At 48.5% G+C, this 14755-nt stretch overlaps 2 protein-coding genes and 1 pseudogene across 5 annotated transcripts; all 3 read right to left on the bottom strand.

Annotated features, from left to right (window-relative positions):
- Positions 1 to 1982: 1982 nt before the first annotated feature.
- LOC112442240 (zinc finger and SCAN domain-containing protein 5B-like) lies at positions 1983 to 6017 on the bottom strand (annotated as a pseudogene).
- Positions 6018 to 6878: 861 nt separating this feature from the next.
- Positions 6879 to 11615, bottom strand: LOC768229 (zinc finger protein LOC768229). 4 transcript variants are annotated; one of them, XM_059877014.1, is made up of 5 exons: positions 10919 to 11615; positions 9982 to 10455; positions 9486 to 9692; positions 8397 to 8550; positions 6879 to 8024 (listed from the first exon to the last, which is right to left on the bottom strand). In XM_059877014.1, the coding sequence occupies exons 2-5, from the start codon at positions 10357 to 10359 to the stop codon at positions 7378 to 7380; spliced, it is 1386 nt and encodes a 461-aa protein (XP_059732997.1). In that variant the 5' UTR covers positions 10360 to 10455; positions 10919 to 11615; the 3' UTR covers positions 6879 to 7377.
- Positions 11616 to 12487: 872 nt separating this feature from the next.
- LOC790896 (protein FAM32A-like) lies at positions 12488 to 13125 on the bottom strand. Its single transcript, XM_059877658.1, has one exon. The coding sequence runs from the start codon at positions 13049 to 13051 to the stop codon at positions 12704 to 12706; it is 348 nt and encodes a 115-aa protein (XP_059733641.1). The 5' UTR covers positions 13052 to 13125; the 3' UTR covers positions 12488 to 12703.
- Between the last annotated feature and the right edge of the window lie 1630 nt (positions 13126 to 14755).

Here is a 14755-nt window from a genome sequence, read left to right as displayed (position 1 = left end):
ATTGTGTGGAGATGGGAAGACAGCCTGAGGGTATCAGGGGAAGGACTTTCCAGACAGCGGAAGAAAACCCTACAAGCCAGACTGCAAAGATAGTTGGGCTTGGTGTGGTCACATGTGCAAGGTGGCTGGGAAGTGGAGGAGAAGGTAGAGAGTGTGAGGAGCGGTGCACTCCACGGGTGTGAGAAAGGATTTGGATTTGCCAAGGGAAGATTTCATGCGAGGATGGGCACAATAAAGGACAGAAATAGTATGGACCCAAGAGAAGCAGAAGATATTAAGAAGAGGTGGCAAGAATATACAGAACTATACAAAAAAGATCCTCACGACCCAGATAATCCCGAAGGTGTGATCACTCACCTAGAGCCAGACATCCTGGAATGTGAAGTCAAGTGGGCCCTAGGAAGAATCACTATGAACAAAGCTAGTGGAGGTGATGGAATTCCAGTTGAGCTATTTCAAATCCTCAGACATGATGCTGTGAAAGTGTTGCACTCAATAAGTCAGCAAGTTTGGAAAACAGCAGTGGCCACAGTGCCCCGCCCTCCACAGTTGTTGCAGAAGGAAATGGCAACCCAGTCCAGTACTCTTGCCCAGAAAATGCCATGGACGGGGGAGCCTGATAGGCTACAGTCCATGGGGTTGCAAAGCGTTGGACTTGACTAAGCAAATACACTTTCACTTTCAACAGTTTCTGGCATCCAAAATAAAGCTAACTTTCCTTTCCCCCAACCTGGCCTCTGTATTGGCTTTTAAGTGCGAGCAGCCAGACACCAATATCTATTACAATATCATCCTTGAGTTTGCCGCCCCCAACTAATTCCCAGGCTAATTAATAGAAGAAAACGCTGATTCTTTGAAAAGAAATACTTTATGATCTCCATTCTGCTCCAAATGACCTCTCTTCATTTCTGCTGGAGGAGAGCCAGGTGGGATGAAAGAGTGCTACCTTGAAGAATCTTTTCAAGCAGAGACACCCTAGAATCCCAGTGTTCAAAAGGGCATTAATATCACATTACCTAACAGTTCATAATTCCAGAGGAATACAGTTACTTTAAATGCTCGCGTGGGTGCTCAGTCGCTTCAGTCATGTCCGACTCTTTGCAACCCAACAGACCATAGCCTGCCAGGCTCCTCTGTCCATGGGATTCTCCAGGCAAAATACTGGAGTGGGTTACCATTCCCTTCTCCAGGGGATCTTCCTGATGACGGGATGGAACCTGGGTCTTGTATGGTGCAGGTGGATTGTTTACTACTGAGTCACTGGGGAAGCCTTACAGAGGGATGATATCTCCACATAATAATGGCCATGTAACAAACCGAAGCTATCATCTACTCCATATAAAAAATCTTGGGGATAGGGTGCGATGATTTGGGAGAATGGCATTGAAACATGTCTAATATCATATATGAAACGAGTCTCCAGTCCAAGTTCGACGCACGATAGTGGATGCTTTGGGCTGGTGCACTGGGACGACCCAGAGGGATGATACAGGGAAGGAGGAGGGAGGAGGGTTCACGTTGGGGAACATGTGTATACCTGGGCAGATTCATGTTGATACATGGCAAAAACAACACAAGATAGTAAAGTTAAAAAATAAAATAAAGAAAAAAAAATCTTGGAAGCCAAAATACACAGGACACTTATTTGACAGAAATGTCTCTGTTTATTTGAAATTTAAATTTCACTGGTGATCCTCTTTTTCATCTGGACACTCTGCTAGGAGCATCCTATTTTACGATGAAATCTTCCCTAATGGGGGGACAATCAGCAGTCACCTCAGTTTCACGAAGAAGAAAACTAATGAGACCTGCATTCACTGAAAGAAGAAAACACAGGCTACACTAAAGTAGAAAACGAATTCTGAAGGGAAAGGTAAGTCATCACTCAAATATTCACCTAATTCATGTGAATGGAACCCCACTGGTGCCAGTATGATCGTAAGTTCTTCACATGTCACCCTTTCATTGTATCACCTAAGTGACAAATAATCCAGAATTTCCTTCTAGGAGCAGACGCCACTTGGACCTGATGGTGGGTCCTGGGTGACTCATTTGGAATGGATTTTCCAGTCGCCTTTGAAAGTCTCAAGCTGACGGAAGGCACTGTGACACTCGGGGCACACGTAGGGCTTGAGCCTAGAGTGGGTGCGTCGGTGAACACTGAGGTTCCCTCGGTGGCTGAAAGCTCTGTCACAGTGCTCACAGCGGAAAGGCTTCTCCTGGGTGTGGGTCCTCTTGTGAGCACGCAGCGTGGAGTCCTGGGTGAACTTCTCGAGGCAGAGATCACAGCTGTAGGGCTTTTCGCCAGTGTGGATCTGCTCGTGAACCCGCAGATCTGAAAGCTGTATGAACCCGTTGGCACATATGTCGCATTGAAAGGGCCTCTCTCCTGTGTGTGTCCTCTGGTGCAAGGTAAGCTGAGATTGATAAGGAAAGCTCTTTTGGCAGATGCTGCATTCAGAGGGTGCCCGTCCCGGGGTTTCTGCTCCCTCAGGAAGACTGGTGGGTCCCACGGTGCCAGATGAACCAACGGAATGGGACCCAAGCTGTCCTGAGAACTCTCCTTGGTCCAAACACGTGGCTGCTTCTTGACCCACGTCTTGGCAAGTCGGACTGCTGTCCCACTTCCTTTTGACATGTATGCGATTCTTTAGAGGACATCGTCTGGATCCACTTGTGGTGGAAACGTCTCCCTCTGGAACACAGGAAGAAAGGGTTCAGAGTCACATTTTAAATATCAGTTTCTTCTTGAGGATTCTTCTGTCTCTCTATGCTCCCAGAATTCACTGAAAGAAATTCAGCACCACATTTAACAAGGAGCATTTTCTGTGCTGCTGGCCTCACTGGAAACCTGATGTTGGCTGAGAAGTTCCCATCAAGCAACCAAGCTAAGAGCCTGGACTGTGGGACACTGGAATGTTGATGATGGAGAAGGTTGGCACTGGACAATGATCTCCACCCACCCATCAAGGATGGTGATGCTGGCTACCCAGCCCCATGCCACCATAGGAGGGAGTCACTAACTCTGCTGAATTCCATGGTTTTGAATACTCACCAGGACACTTCAGAAGTTCAGGTTCTTGAGATTGAAGGGTTTTTGTCTCTCTTCTGTCTTCCAGCAGGTCCTTCTCCAACTTGCCCCTGGGCGTCAACGCTCCAGCTCACCTGTTTCAGGAACAGTCACTGGCTGGAGAGCTCTCTGGTCCTGACAAGGGACAAACAAGCAGAGTCAAAGCCATTTACCTTAGTCCATGGAAAACTGTTTCCTGTTTCCCCATCGGCCTCGGATCTTGATCTAAGACTCCAACTTATGTCATTTTAGGTGATATGCCCTGACTTCGTCTGGTCCACCCCATCACCCTGATTGATAATCATCTCCTGATACTCAAGGCTGTCCTGGATCTATACAGACTGTATCTTGCAATCAAATCAGGACATCACAGTTGGCACTCTGACTTCTCTATGCATAGGTCTCTCCACTCCTGCCTGCCCTTGACTCTGGAAGTAAAGAACTCTAGGTCCAGCTCTCTTGACTCCATCATTGTTGGAGATTTGCCTGGATGCATCTTTGCGACGGTGGTTACCCGGTACATAGGAAGATGATGTCCAGTATTCTTGGTCTCTACTCCATGCAAGTCAAGAGCATCCCCTGCCTATACCCAACCTTATTTGAACAAATCAACTGTCTTCCACTCATTCTTCAGTGTATGAAAGGGAAACTGTTAGTCTGACTCTCTGCAAACCCATGGACTATAGCTGCCAGGTTCCTCTGTTCATGGGATTCTCCAGGCAAGAACATTAGAGTGTAGCCATTCCCTTCTATAGGGGATCTTCCTGACCCAGGGATCGAACCCAGGTCTCCTGCATTGTCAGCAGATTCTTCACCATCTGAGCCACCAGGGAAGCCCAATGTCCACTGGGGGGCATTTTGAGTCCACTTTAGAGTCACTCCTTCAGTTGCAAGGAATGATCATATTCTGAAATATGATGTGCCCTTGGGCAAAGTGGCCTTGGGGAAATCCGCTGTCAGTGCATTTACCTGCAGCAGATTGAACCTAGCATCATATCAGGAAGACAGGATTCCCTTCTCCCCACTCCTAAGACTAGAAGCTTGCATAGCAGAGGGACAGAGATGGATTATCTTCATTCTCACAGTGATTAGAAAAAAATGCCTAGGAACTGAATGTATCCACGGGAGTTCCTGGAAGCAATGGGTCCATTCTTGTCCTTTGCCAAATCTCCCCATTACTCCAGCAGCCACACCCACCTGACTCTCTTTTACCTGCTTACACGCTCTCTCCTGCTCCCCAGATAGGTTTGTGGCTCCTGGCGGATTCTGCAGCTCTTGGCTTCCTTCCTGGCCATTCTCTGGAGGTATGACCCTCACAGGGGGTTGGGGCTCCCCACACGTGTCTCTCTCATCGTCCATGTCACCAGCCTTGGCTTCAACCATCTCAATATTGGGATCACGCACAAGATATTTCTGCCCTTGTATGCAGACTATGGTCTGTGAGGGGAGAAATCAATCAAGATCAGTCTGTATAAGACCTAGAATGTAGCTTTCAGGCATCCAATGGCATTGACAATAGAAGCTCCCGTTTGGTGTAAAAGATCTACGTCCTTCGAGTGAGACAGCCAAAAGGATGTCCCAAATTGCCCAACTGTGAACTTCTCTCACCTGTTTGGGAACCACTGATACAAAGCCAAACCCGCAGGTCCTATCTTGTGATCCCTGCAGCTTGCACGTGTCTCCTTGTCCCACACCCATCACTAAGGTCCTACTCATCCAGGTCCTGGGTTTCTGCTTATTTCTCAGCACGTCCTCCAGGGCTTTGCAACTCCACACCCCACTTTCTTTGAGGAAAACCTGGCACTCCAGGGGCATGCAGATCATGAACTGCTCCAGCACCAGCCTGTCCATCATCTGCTCCTTGGTGTGAAGATCCGGCCTCAGCCACAGATGGCAGAGTTCACGGATGGCAGAGTTCACGGAGTCTCCTCAGATCCTCGACAGGGTCCCATTCCTCTGAGCTGCTAAATGTTCTGAACCGGACGTGCCAGGTTTCCTGGTCACAGTCTGAGTTTTCCATGAGTGTGTCTTGGGGTGGCACGGATGCCGGTGACTCTGCCCCAGGGCTGTCTGTGATGTGTCCACAACCCTGAAAAAATGTCTGGTCCTCAGCCCTATTGATGGAGCAAATTTCCAGTAGGACTCTGAGCAAATGCTTCTAGAAGTGCGTGCCTAGTTGACACCTATGGAAATGGATTTCCTCTGCTTTTCCTCAGCATTAAAGTCACTGGTTAGAAGTCTAGGGAGACAAAAAAAAAAAAAAAGAAAGAAACAAATGGGTTTCATTTTTTTCCACCCTTCTGTCTCCCCTACATCCCAATATTGGACACCATTGCCCGACTCATTCAATATTTCATGAAACTGTCTGGTCAGAAATGACCATAGGGCTTCCTTGGTGGTCCAGTGGCTAAGAATCTGCTGCCAATGCAGGGGACATGGGTTTGATTCCTCATATGGGAAGACCCCGCCTGCCTCTAAGCCTGTGCACCAGAACTCTTGAGCTTGAGAGGGGCAACTACTGAACCTGAGCTGTAGACTCCCAGCTCTGCCATGGGAGAAGCCACCGCAATGAAAGCCCATACCCCTCAGCTAGACAGTAGTCCCCTCTAGCTACGACTAGAGAAAGCCCTCACAGCAAAGAAGACCCAGCCCAGCCAAAATGAATGAATTAAAAAACTTAAAACTAATAATAAATATATATGTAGTTTTTAAATGGCCATAGGATGCCGCTCAGAAACCCTTGAAGAAAACCAGCCACCTCACAGCAACATGTGTGGAAACATTCTTATCCCCTTGCAGAAGAGCTGGATTAACAGTTGTTAACGTGGGGTTAGAGGAAGATCTCCTGTCACAAGGTCTCCCAGCTAATGTAGGATGAACAGAAAGTGAGACCTTTCTGAAATCCGCCCGTGTGTCCTGATTTCTAGGCATCCTCCTTGGAGGTGCCCACTCATCGCTTACCCCTTCCAGGTTTCTTGCCTTCAGCCTCCTCAGGTCAGGCACTGGCTCTCAAAGTGTGTCTGGAGCTGAAATGTCTGTATTTATAGAGACTCGGGTGAAACTCCAGGGGTTTCCGGCCATAACCTCATCATCCCAGTGATTGGATAAAGGGCATGGAAGGAACCACTTTGGATAATCTGGGTAGATTCCATATCCTGTGGAGACTCCAACAGGAAGAACTATTAAAGAGGCCACCATATTGGTTTGGCAGTAAACTTTCTCTAATGTATTTTATTTACTTTATACTTCGTGGATGTCATTTCCTGGTGAAACAGATTGATTTTCCTGATCTAATGAATTTTTTCTCTCTGCTTGGAGACTGTGAGGCAGTCCAATAATTGTAATCCAATGGTTGTAATCAAATTGGGTTTCCTAATCTTGTTTCTTTCTCATGAAATAAGATATCAAAGACTTTTGTCTAAAATCAGCTGATGAGATCTACTGTAAGAAACCATTTAGGAGAGGCATCACAGAAACCAGAAGTTGTACACCAGTAGGGAAAAAGAGGAGAAAGCAATGCTGCCCCACTCCAGCGCTCTTGCCAGGAAAATCCCATGGATGGACGAGCCTGGTGGGTTACAGTCCATGCGGTCGCTATGAGTCGGACACGACCGAGCGACTTCACTTTCACATTTCCCTTTCATGCATTGGAGAAGGAAATGGCAACCCACTCCAGTGTTCTTGCCTGGAGAACCCCAGGGACAGGGGAGCCTGGTGGGCTGCCATCTATGGGGTCCCACAATGTCAGACACGACTGGAATGACTTAGCGGCAGTTAGCAAAGTCTTAGAAGAGAAAACACACAGGTCTTTGATAGAAACGTGTTTGTTTATTTGAAACTTAAATTTCACTCGTGATCCTGTATTTAATCTAGCTGTCCTGCTAGGAGCATCCTATTTTACAAGGTATCACTCCTGACAAGAAGGCAATCAGCAGTAGCCTCACTCTGATGATGAGGTACTGAGAACCAGTGAGACACAGCTTCATTGGAAGAACAAGAACAACACAAAGCGAAAACATGTAAGAAAACCAGAGTCTAACACCATAAGGCAATTATCCTCCAATGGAAAATAAACAAATGAAAAAGAAAACTATAGTCTATAGCAAAGTAGAAAACAAAATCCAAAGGGAAAAGTAAGTCATCACTCAAGTATCCTAATTCACGCGAATGGAATCCCACTGGGTTCCACAGTCCTCCTAAGCCCCTCCCCTGTCATCCACACTTTGTATCACACAGGTGACAAATCATTCTCAATTTTCTCATTAGAACAGAAAAGACCTGGACCTGAGAGCAGGGTCCTGAGCCAGTCATCTGGAATGGATTTTCCGGTGGCGTTTGAAAGACCCCAGCTGACTGAAGGCCCTGTGACACTCGGGGCACACGTAGGGCTTGAGGCCAGAGTGGGTGCGTCGGTGAACAGTGAGGTTCGCTCGGTAGGCGAAGGCTCTGTCACAGTGCTCACAGCGGAAAGGCTTCTCCTGGGAATGGGTCACTTTGTGAGCATGCATCGTGGAGTTGTGGGTGAACTTCTTGAGGCAGATATCACAGCTGTAGGGCTTCTCACCAGTGTGGATCCGCTGGTGAACCCGCAGGTCTGAAGGCTGTATGAACCCTTTGGCACAGATGTCGCATTGAAAGGGCCTCTCTCCTGTGTGTGTCCTCTGGTGCACAGTAAGCTGATATTGATAAGGAAAGCTCTTTTTGCACACCTTGCATTCAGAGCGTGCCCGTCCCGGGGTTCCTGCTCCCTCAGAATGACTGGTGGGTCCCATGCTGCCAAATGCACCAACGGAATGGGACCCAAGCTGTCCTGAGAACTCTCCTTGGTCCAAACACGTGGCTGATTCTTGACCCACATCTTGGCAAGTGGGAGTGCTGTCCCGCTTCCTTTTGACATGTCTGTGATTCTTCAGAGGACCTCGTCTGGATCCACTCGGAGTGGAAACATCTCCCTCTGGAACACAAGAGGAAAGGGTTCAGAGCCACATTTGAAGTATCACTTCCTTCCTGGGGACTCTCCCCTCTCTCTCTGCCCTCCCAGAATCTGCTGAAAGAAGACATTCAGCACCATATTTATCAAGGAGCATTTTCCATGGTGCCGGCCTCATTGGAACCATCCCTAATCTTGGCTACAGACTTCCCAGCAACCAAACTACCTAAGAGTCTAGCTGATGAAACACTCTGGATTGTTGACGATGGAGAAGGTTGGCATTGGAGAACCAACTCCTACCCCACAACACCAGGGAAGGGAATGCTGGGTACCCCTTCCTGGACATCAGTTGAGGCAGTCATTACCTCCTGTGGTCTCCAAGTTTTTAATACTCACCATGATTCTGCAGAAGTTCAGGCTCTTGAGACGGAAGGGTTCTTGTCACTCCTGTGTCTTCCAGCAGGTCCTTCACCAAGTACTCCTTGGAGGGCGTCTGACACTCCAGTTCACCTGTTTCAGGAATGGTCTCCGGCGGGAGAGCTTTCTGGCCCTGACAAGGGGCAACCAAGCAGAGTCAATCCCACTGCCTTAGCCCACGGCAAGCTCTGTCTCCTCTTTCCCCACCCGCCTCGTACCCTGATCTCACACTCCAGCTTTCTGGATATCAGTTTGGGGGATATGCCCTGACTGCTTCCCATCACCCTGATTGGCAGTCCTCTTCTGATTCCCATGTCTGTCCTTGATCTATACCGACCACCTCTGGCGAAAGTCCAGACTTCACAGCTGGCTCTGCCAATTATCTTTGCACATATCTCTCCACCTCATCTCACATTCTCCAGGCCCTGAATCTGAAAGCAGAGGATTCTGGCTCTAGGGCTCCTGACTTCACCACTTGTTGATACCTTGCCTGGATTTCCCTTCGTCATGGAAGGTGGCCTGGGGCATAATAAGATGACAAGCAGGATAGGTGTTATACTGTATAGCTCTATTCTACACTATGTGGCTCTATTCACGAGAAATCAGTAGCATCTCCTCCCCCGATTCACATTTCAAAAAAATCCACTCTCTCCAGACATACTCCAAAATCTGAGGAGGAAAATGACTCCAACGGGGAACTTGTTATAAATTCAAGGTGTTTACAATATCCCCCAATATTAGTGCGTCTGACGAAATCCATCATGGGTGAAACAGCTGTGAGTTCATTTACCCCTGATGAACCCACCCAGCAGCATCCCGTGGAAACAGGACTCCTCTGCCCTCATCCTTAGGCCACAAGCTTTCATGGTGAAGGACTGTGAAAGATGGACTGTCTTCATTCTCACACTGGACGGAAAACGGCCGGGAATTGAATGCATCCATGGGAATTCCTGGAGGCAGTGGGTCCATTCCTGTCCTTTGCCAAGTTCTCCCAATTACTTCTGCAGCCACGCCCATCCGACCCTCTTCTACCTGTGCCCAGACTGGAGGTCAGGACATCACACTCACCTGCCCCATCAAAAGGTCCTTGGCTCCTGGCAGATGCTGCCCATCTTGGCTTTCCGGCTGGCCCTCGTCTGGAGGGACCACACTGACTGTAGACTGAGGCTCCCTGGCTCGGTCTCCTTCACCGTGCCCCTCACTGACCTCAGATCCTAACATCTCAACACCCGAGACTGGCATCAAAAAATCCTCGCCTTGGACACGGACACCAGCCTGTGAGGAAAAATTCAGATAGAATCAGTCTCCCTTCACAAAATCCAAAAAGGTATTCATTGTGTATCCCACTCTAGGAGCCCACCTCTTGGGAATGACATTTGAAAGACCAACACGCTCAAAGTGAGGACCAAAGAAACATCTCCAGTGATGCCACAGGCCAAGGGCTCACGCCTGTGGGAATCACTGATTTAGAGCCAAGCCCTCTGATCCTTCTGCTTCATCTCCCAGCTCGCAGCCCCTCAAGCCACCGTTTCCTGTCTCACAGGGTCAGTAGGGTCCCACTCACCCATTTCTGCAGTTTTTGCTTCTTTCTCAGCAACTCCTCCAGATCCTTACAAGTCTCGGCACCACTACTTTTGACTAAGACCTGGATGTCCGGCGGCATGCACATCACGAACTGCTCCAGCACCAGCCTGTCCACCATCTCCTCCTTGGTGTGAAGATCCGGCCTCAGCCACAGACTGCAGAGTTCACGGAGCCTCCTCAGAGCCTTGATCGGGTCAGATTCGTCCGAGCTGCTAAATGTTCGGAAGCAAATGCGCAACTTTTCCAGGTCGGAGTCGGGGTTTTCCCTTCGGGTGTCTTGGCATGGCGCAGACGCTGGAGACCCTGCTCCGGGGATGTCCGCGAAGCGGCCACGACCCCTTGTCTGGTTCTCAGCCATACCGACTGTAGAGCTTTTCAGTAGGACTCTGGGCAAATGCTTCTGGAAGTGGGTGCACAACTGACCCCGAAGGAAAGGAATTTCCTCTTGCTTTTCCTCAGTAACAGATTCAGTATTCAGAAATATGGGGGCAAAAAAGAAAAACGAATGCAGCCAATTAGTTTTATTTTCATCCACCCTACCATCCCTCGTCCCAATACTGGGCATTATTCTCCCCTCAGAATTTCACACCAGGGACAAGAATCCATTCTCTTATTCCTCCGACATCCATCTTATAGTACAAGAATCTGTGTGGTCAAACCTGTCCACAGGTCAATGCTTAAAAGCCCTTGTTGGAAAAATGAAGCACACCACAGGACACCATGGAGTGTGGAAACAATCTCATCTCACAGAAGATTCCACAAATGAACCACAGTTCCCGTGTGGCCGGAGGGAGATCGGTGGATTTCACACGGTCTCTGAGCGAATGCAAGGTGAACAGAAAGCCAGGACTTACTGAAACCCACTTCCACGTGCCCTGACTTTCTAGAGTTCTCGTTAGACATTTCCCACCAATTACCTCTTTGAAGCCTTCTCGCCTCGGTCCTCCTCAGTTGGGGACTTGCTCTCAAACTCGGCCGGCGGAGAAGCGTCTCTCTATGGAGCTGGAAGAAATGCCCGACCTCTCGGCCTGTTACGCAATCGGCGCATGGATTCGTTGAGGGCGGGGCAAACCATTCTAGATAATCCCACTTTACTTAATCACAGGGATTCGATTGCCCATGGAAACTCGCTCAGGACAAACCACGATTTATTAAAGAGGCCTCCATAGTGATTTAGCGACAGATTCTGTGTATTTGTTTTGTTCTATCTTTGGCCAAGCAGGGAGGCAGGTGCGGGCTCAGTTCCCAGGCCGCGGAAGGAAACCACGCCACGTGCAGAGGAGCGCTGAGGCTCACCCGCTGGGCCGCTAGGGAAATCCCTCGGTTTCCTTCTGGATTTGATTGATTTTGGACTTTGGGGACTGCATTTTGGGGTGAACGGACCGGTTTTAATGATCTCTTGAATTTTTGGTCTCACTGCCTGGAGAGTTTGACGGAGTCATAGACATGATGGTGGGAGCCACATCGGTTTGACTCCTGTCTTCTTTCTGTTCTTGTGAGATAAGTCTTCAAAGGCTTTTCTAAAATCATCCGATGGGCTAAGGTGTGAGAAGACCCGATTTCTAGTAGGCTTTTTGAAGAGTAGAAGTTGTACATCAATAGGAAAAAACAATGACACCTATCACTTTCGGAATCCTTCCTTTTTCAATACACCTTGGGAAGAAATCCCCGAACAAGTATGGCGTGAGTCAATCTACCTCAGCATAGTAATAGCCATGTAGGCAAAACCACGGCTATCACCTATCCCTGTAGAAAAGTCTTAGAAGATACCAGACACTCTTTGACAAAAATGTGTTTATTTAAATTTAAATTCCACGCCAGAGCCTGGCCTCTGTGCCAGGAACATGCAGTTTTACATGAAGTCCCACCTAACAGGAAGGCAGTCAACAGTAGGCTCAGTTTCATGATGAAGTTCTGATAACTAATGAGACATGCTTTCAGTAGAAGAATAACAAAAGAAAGCAAAAACTGATTGAAACAGGCTACACTAAAGTACAAAACAAAATCCAAAGGGAACGATAAGCCATCACTCAAATGTCCTCCTCATTCATGTAAATGGAAGCCCCTGGACCCAATATCCTCCGAAGCTCTTCCCATGTCATCCACCCTTTGTGTTACAGAAGTGACAAATCATTGTGAATTTCCTTCTTCGAGCAGAAACAACTTGGACCTGAGGGCAGGGTCCTAGGCCAGTGGTTCGGAATGGGTTTCCTGGTGGGATGTGAGAGACCCCACGGAGCAGAAGGCAGGTGACACTCAGGGCACATGTAGAGCTCGAGCCCAGAGTGGGACCACTGAGCTTCCCACTGTGGTTGAAAGCTTTTTCACAGTGCTCACAGCAGAAAGGCTTCTCTTGGGTGTGGGTCCTCTGGTGAGCGTGCAGCGTGGAGTCGTGGGGGAACTTCTTGGGGCAGAGATCACAGCTGTAGGGCTTCTCGCCCACGTGGGTCTCCTGGTGAACGCACAGGTCCGGAGGCTGCATGAACCATTGGACATGGATGTTGCTTTTTTCTTTTTGTAATTTAAAGGGCCGTCTCTCTTTAATGCGGTTCCAGAATAAGGGCCCATTACTTTGATAACCACGGGCTCAGCAGAAGCCTCAAAAGGATGCGTGTAAAAGAATGTTTCCAAAGGCTCCAGAGATGACCCCAACTCTGCTTCCTGCTTCCCCTGGACAATACTCCATCTCCTGGGTGGGGCGGCTACTTGGTCCAGCTGACTTTAGGAATGTCATAGTGCTCCGTGAGTGTGTCCAGGTGCCTGTTGAAGTCCTCCACTCTCTGCTTGTGGGTTTTGGATGCTTTCTTCAGGATCCTCTCCATTTGTCGCTTCTCCTGCACCTTCTCAAAGGCCACCTGGGCTGGAGTCAGCTTGTCGAGGTGGCGCCTCAGCTCCTCCTCCTGGTTCTTCTGGATTTTCCCCATCGTTTCCAGGAGTTTTGCCTTGTCTCTGTCCTTTTTCTTCTTCCACTTGGTCACGCCAAGCTCTGTGACTCCTTTCAGCTTCAGGGGTCCCTTTTGGACCTGATCGTAGGCGTCCATGCTGCCCATCTGTGGATTCGGATTTCTAAATGGACAAAAGTGGGGGGTCAGTTTTCTCAAATGGAAATTGGGACAATATCATTCTCCTGTGCAAATCCGAGAGGTTCCCTCTGTGTGGGTTAACAGCAATGAACACAGACGAACATCTCTGCTTAGCCCAGGGGGCCAGGGATCAGAAAGCCTTGAGGAATAAATGCAGCACACCACACCACAGCATGGAGGGTGGCAACACCCTATAAATCAGGGTGATTTATAAACCTATAAATCAGATGGAGGCAGGCAGGGGGAACCTGAAAGACCTCTTATTTAAAATGTCTTTTCTGCAAGAGAAGGATCTGTGTTCCATTATAGTTCCCAAGTTCCATTTATATGTTTAAAGTCTGTGAGGAAGTTCTTTTCCTCACAGAGAGCTCAGCAGTCAACCGTAGTTAATATGGAGTTTAAGGGAGATCCACCGCTTTCACAAGATCTTTGAGCTGATGCAAGGTGAGTAGAAAACCCAGCCTTCTGAAACCCACCACCTCCTTCTGTATTGATTCCCATACCTTCTCCTTAGACGTTCTCACTCATCACTTACCTCCTAGGAGCCCTCTTGCCGTCAGGCTCCTCATGTCGGTGACTGGCTATCAGAATGTGTCTGGGGCTGAAACATCTTATTTATAGAGAGCCGAGGGAAATGGCAAGGGTCCCTGCTTGTTACCCCATCAGCACAGCGATTGTGCAAGGGTGCTTCAAGCCATTTATATGACCTCATTTTAGAGAATCCAATTTATCCACGGATCCAGTTTCACACAGACACTCCACTGGAAAAAAAACCACAATTTATTAAAGAGGCCTCCATGTTGGTTTTCTGGTAGACTTCTCTGATAGCTCAGGTGGTAAAGAATCCACCTACAATGCAGGAGATGCTGTAGTAATTCCTGGGTCAGGAAGATCTGCTGGAGAAGAGATACGCTACTCACTCCAGTATTCTTGGGCTTCCCTTGTGGCTCAGCTGGGAAAGAAGTAAAGTGAAAGTCTTTCAGTCATGTCCGACACTTTGTGACCCCGTGGATATACAGTCCATGGAATTCTCCACGCCAGAAGATGAGTCAGTAGCTGTTCCCTTCTCCAAGGGATCTTCCCAACCCAGGTATCAAAGCCAGGTCTCCCGTATTGCAGGCAGATTCTTTACCACCAGGGAAGCCCGTGCACTTTTTGGTAGTAAGATTGATTTTCCTGGTCTATCAAATACTTTTCTCATTTACCTGGAGAGTTGGAAGGAGTCAAAGCATAGGTATCTGAAAGTTTTAACTAGTTTGGTTAGTGGTGGAAGAAGAAAAAGGACATAGACAAGGCAAAACTCCTGGAAAATATGGGGAAAATCCGGAAGAACCAGGAGGAGGATCTGGGCGCCACCTTGATAAGCGGACCCCAGCCCAGGAGGCCTTTGAGAAGGTGCAGGAGAAGCAATAAATGGAGAGGATCCTGAAGAAAGCATCAGAAAGCATCAGAGAGTCGCTCAGTCATGTCCAACTCTTTGCAGCCCCGTGGACTGTAGCCTACCAGGGTCCTCCGTCCATGGCATTCCAGGCAAGAGTACTGGACTGGGTTGCCATTTCCTTCTCCAACAACTGTGGAGGTGGGGCAGACGTTTGTCCAATGGCTGACTCCCCCCACCTCCCACCCTGGACAATTAATGAGTGACAGCTTTTATACATGGAGGGAGGGGGC

This window comes from Bos taurus, chromosome 18 (genome assembly GCF_002263795.3).
Source record: "Bos taurus isolate L1 Dominette 01449 registration number 42190680 breed Hereford chromosome 18, ARS-UCD2.0, whole genome shotgun sequence".
NCBI classification, from domain to species: Eukaryota; Metazoa; Chordata; class Mammalia; order Artiodactyla; family Bovidae; genus Bos; species Bos taurus.
The sequence above is the reverse complement of the archived record's forward strand: the minus strand, read 5'-3'. Positions and strand labels throughout refer to the sequence as shown.

Bases quoted from the DNA above. Each gene is read 5' to 3' on its own strand.
- LOC768229 (XM_024978617.2), bottom strand. From the start codon at position 10,566: ATGCCCAGTATTGGGACGAGGGATGGTAGGGTGGATGAAAATAAAACT. The intron at 8,551-9,485 runs GTGAGTGTGATG...GCCCCTTGTCAG, and splicing joins AGGACCTTTTGATGGGGCAG to GGCCAGAAAGCTCTCCCGCC. The intron at 8,025-8,396 runs GTGAGTATTAAA...CTTGTGTTCCAG, and splicing joins TGAACTTCTGCAGAATCATG to AGGGAGATGTTTCCACTCCG.
- LOC790896 (XM_059877658.1), bottom strand. From the start codon at position 13,051: ATGGGCAGCATGGACGCCTACGATCAGGTCCAAAAGGGACCCCTGAAG.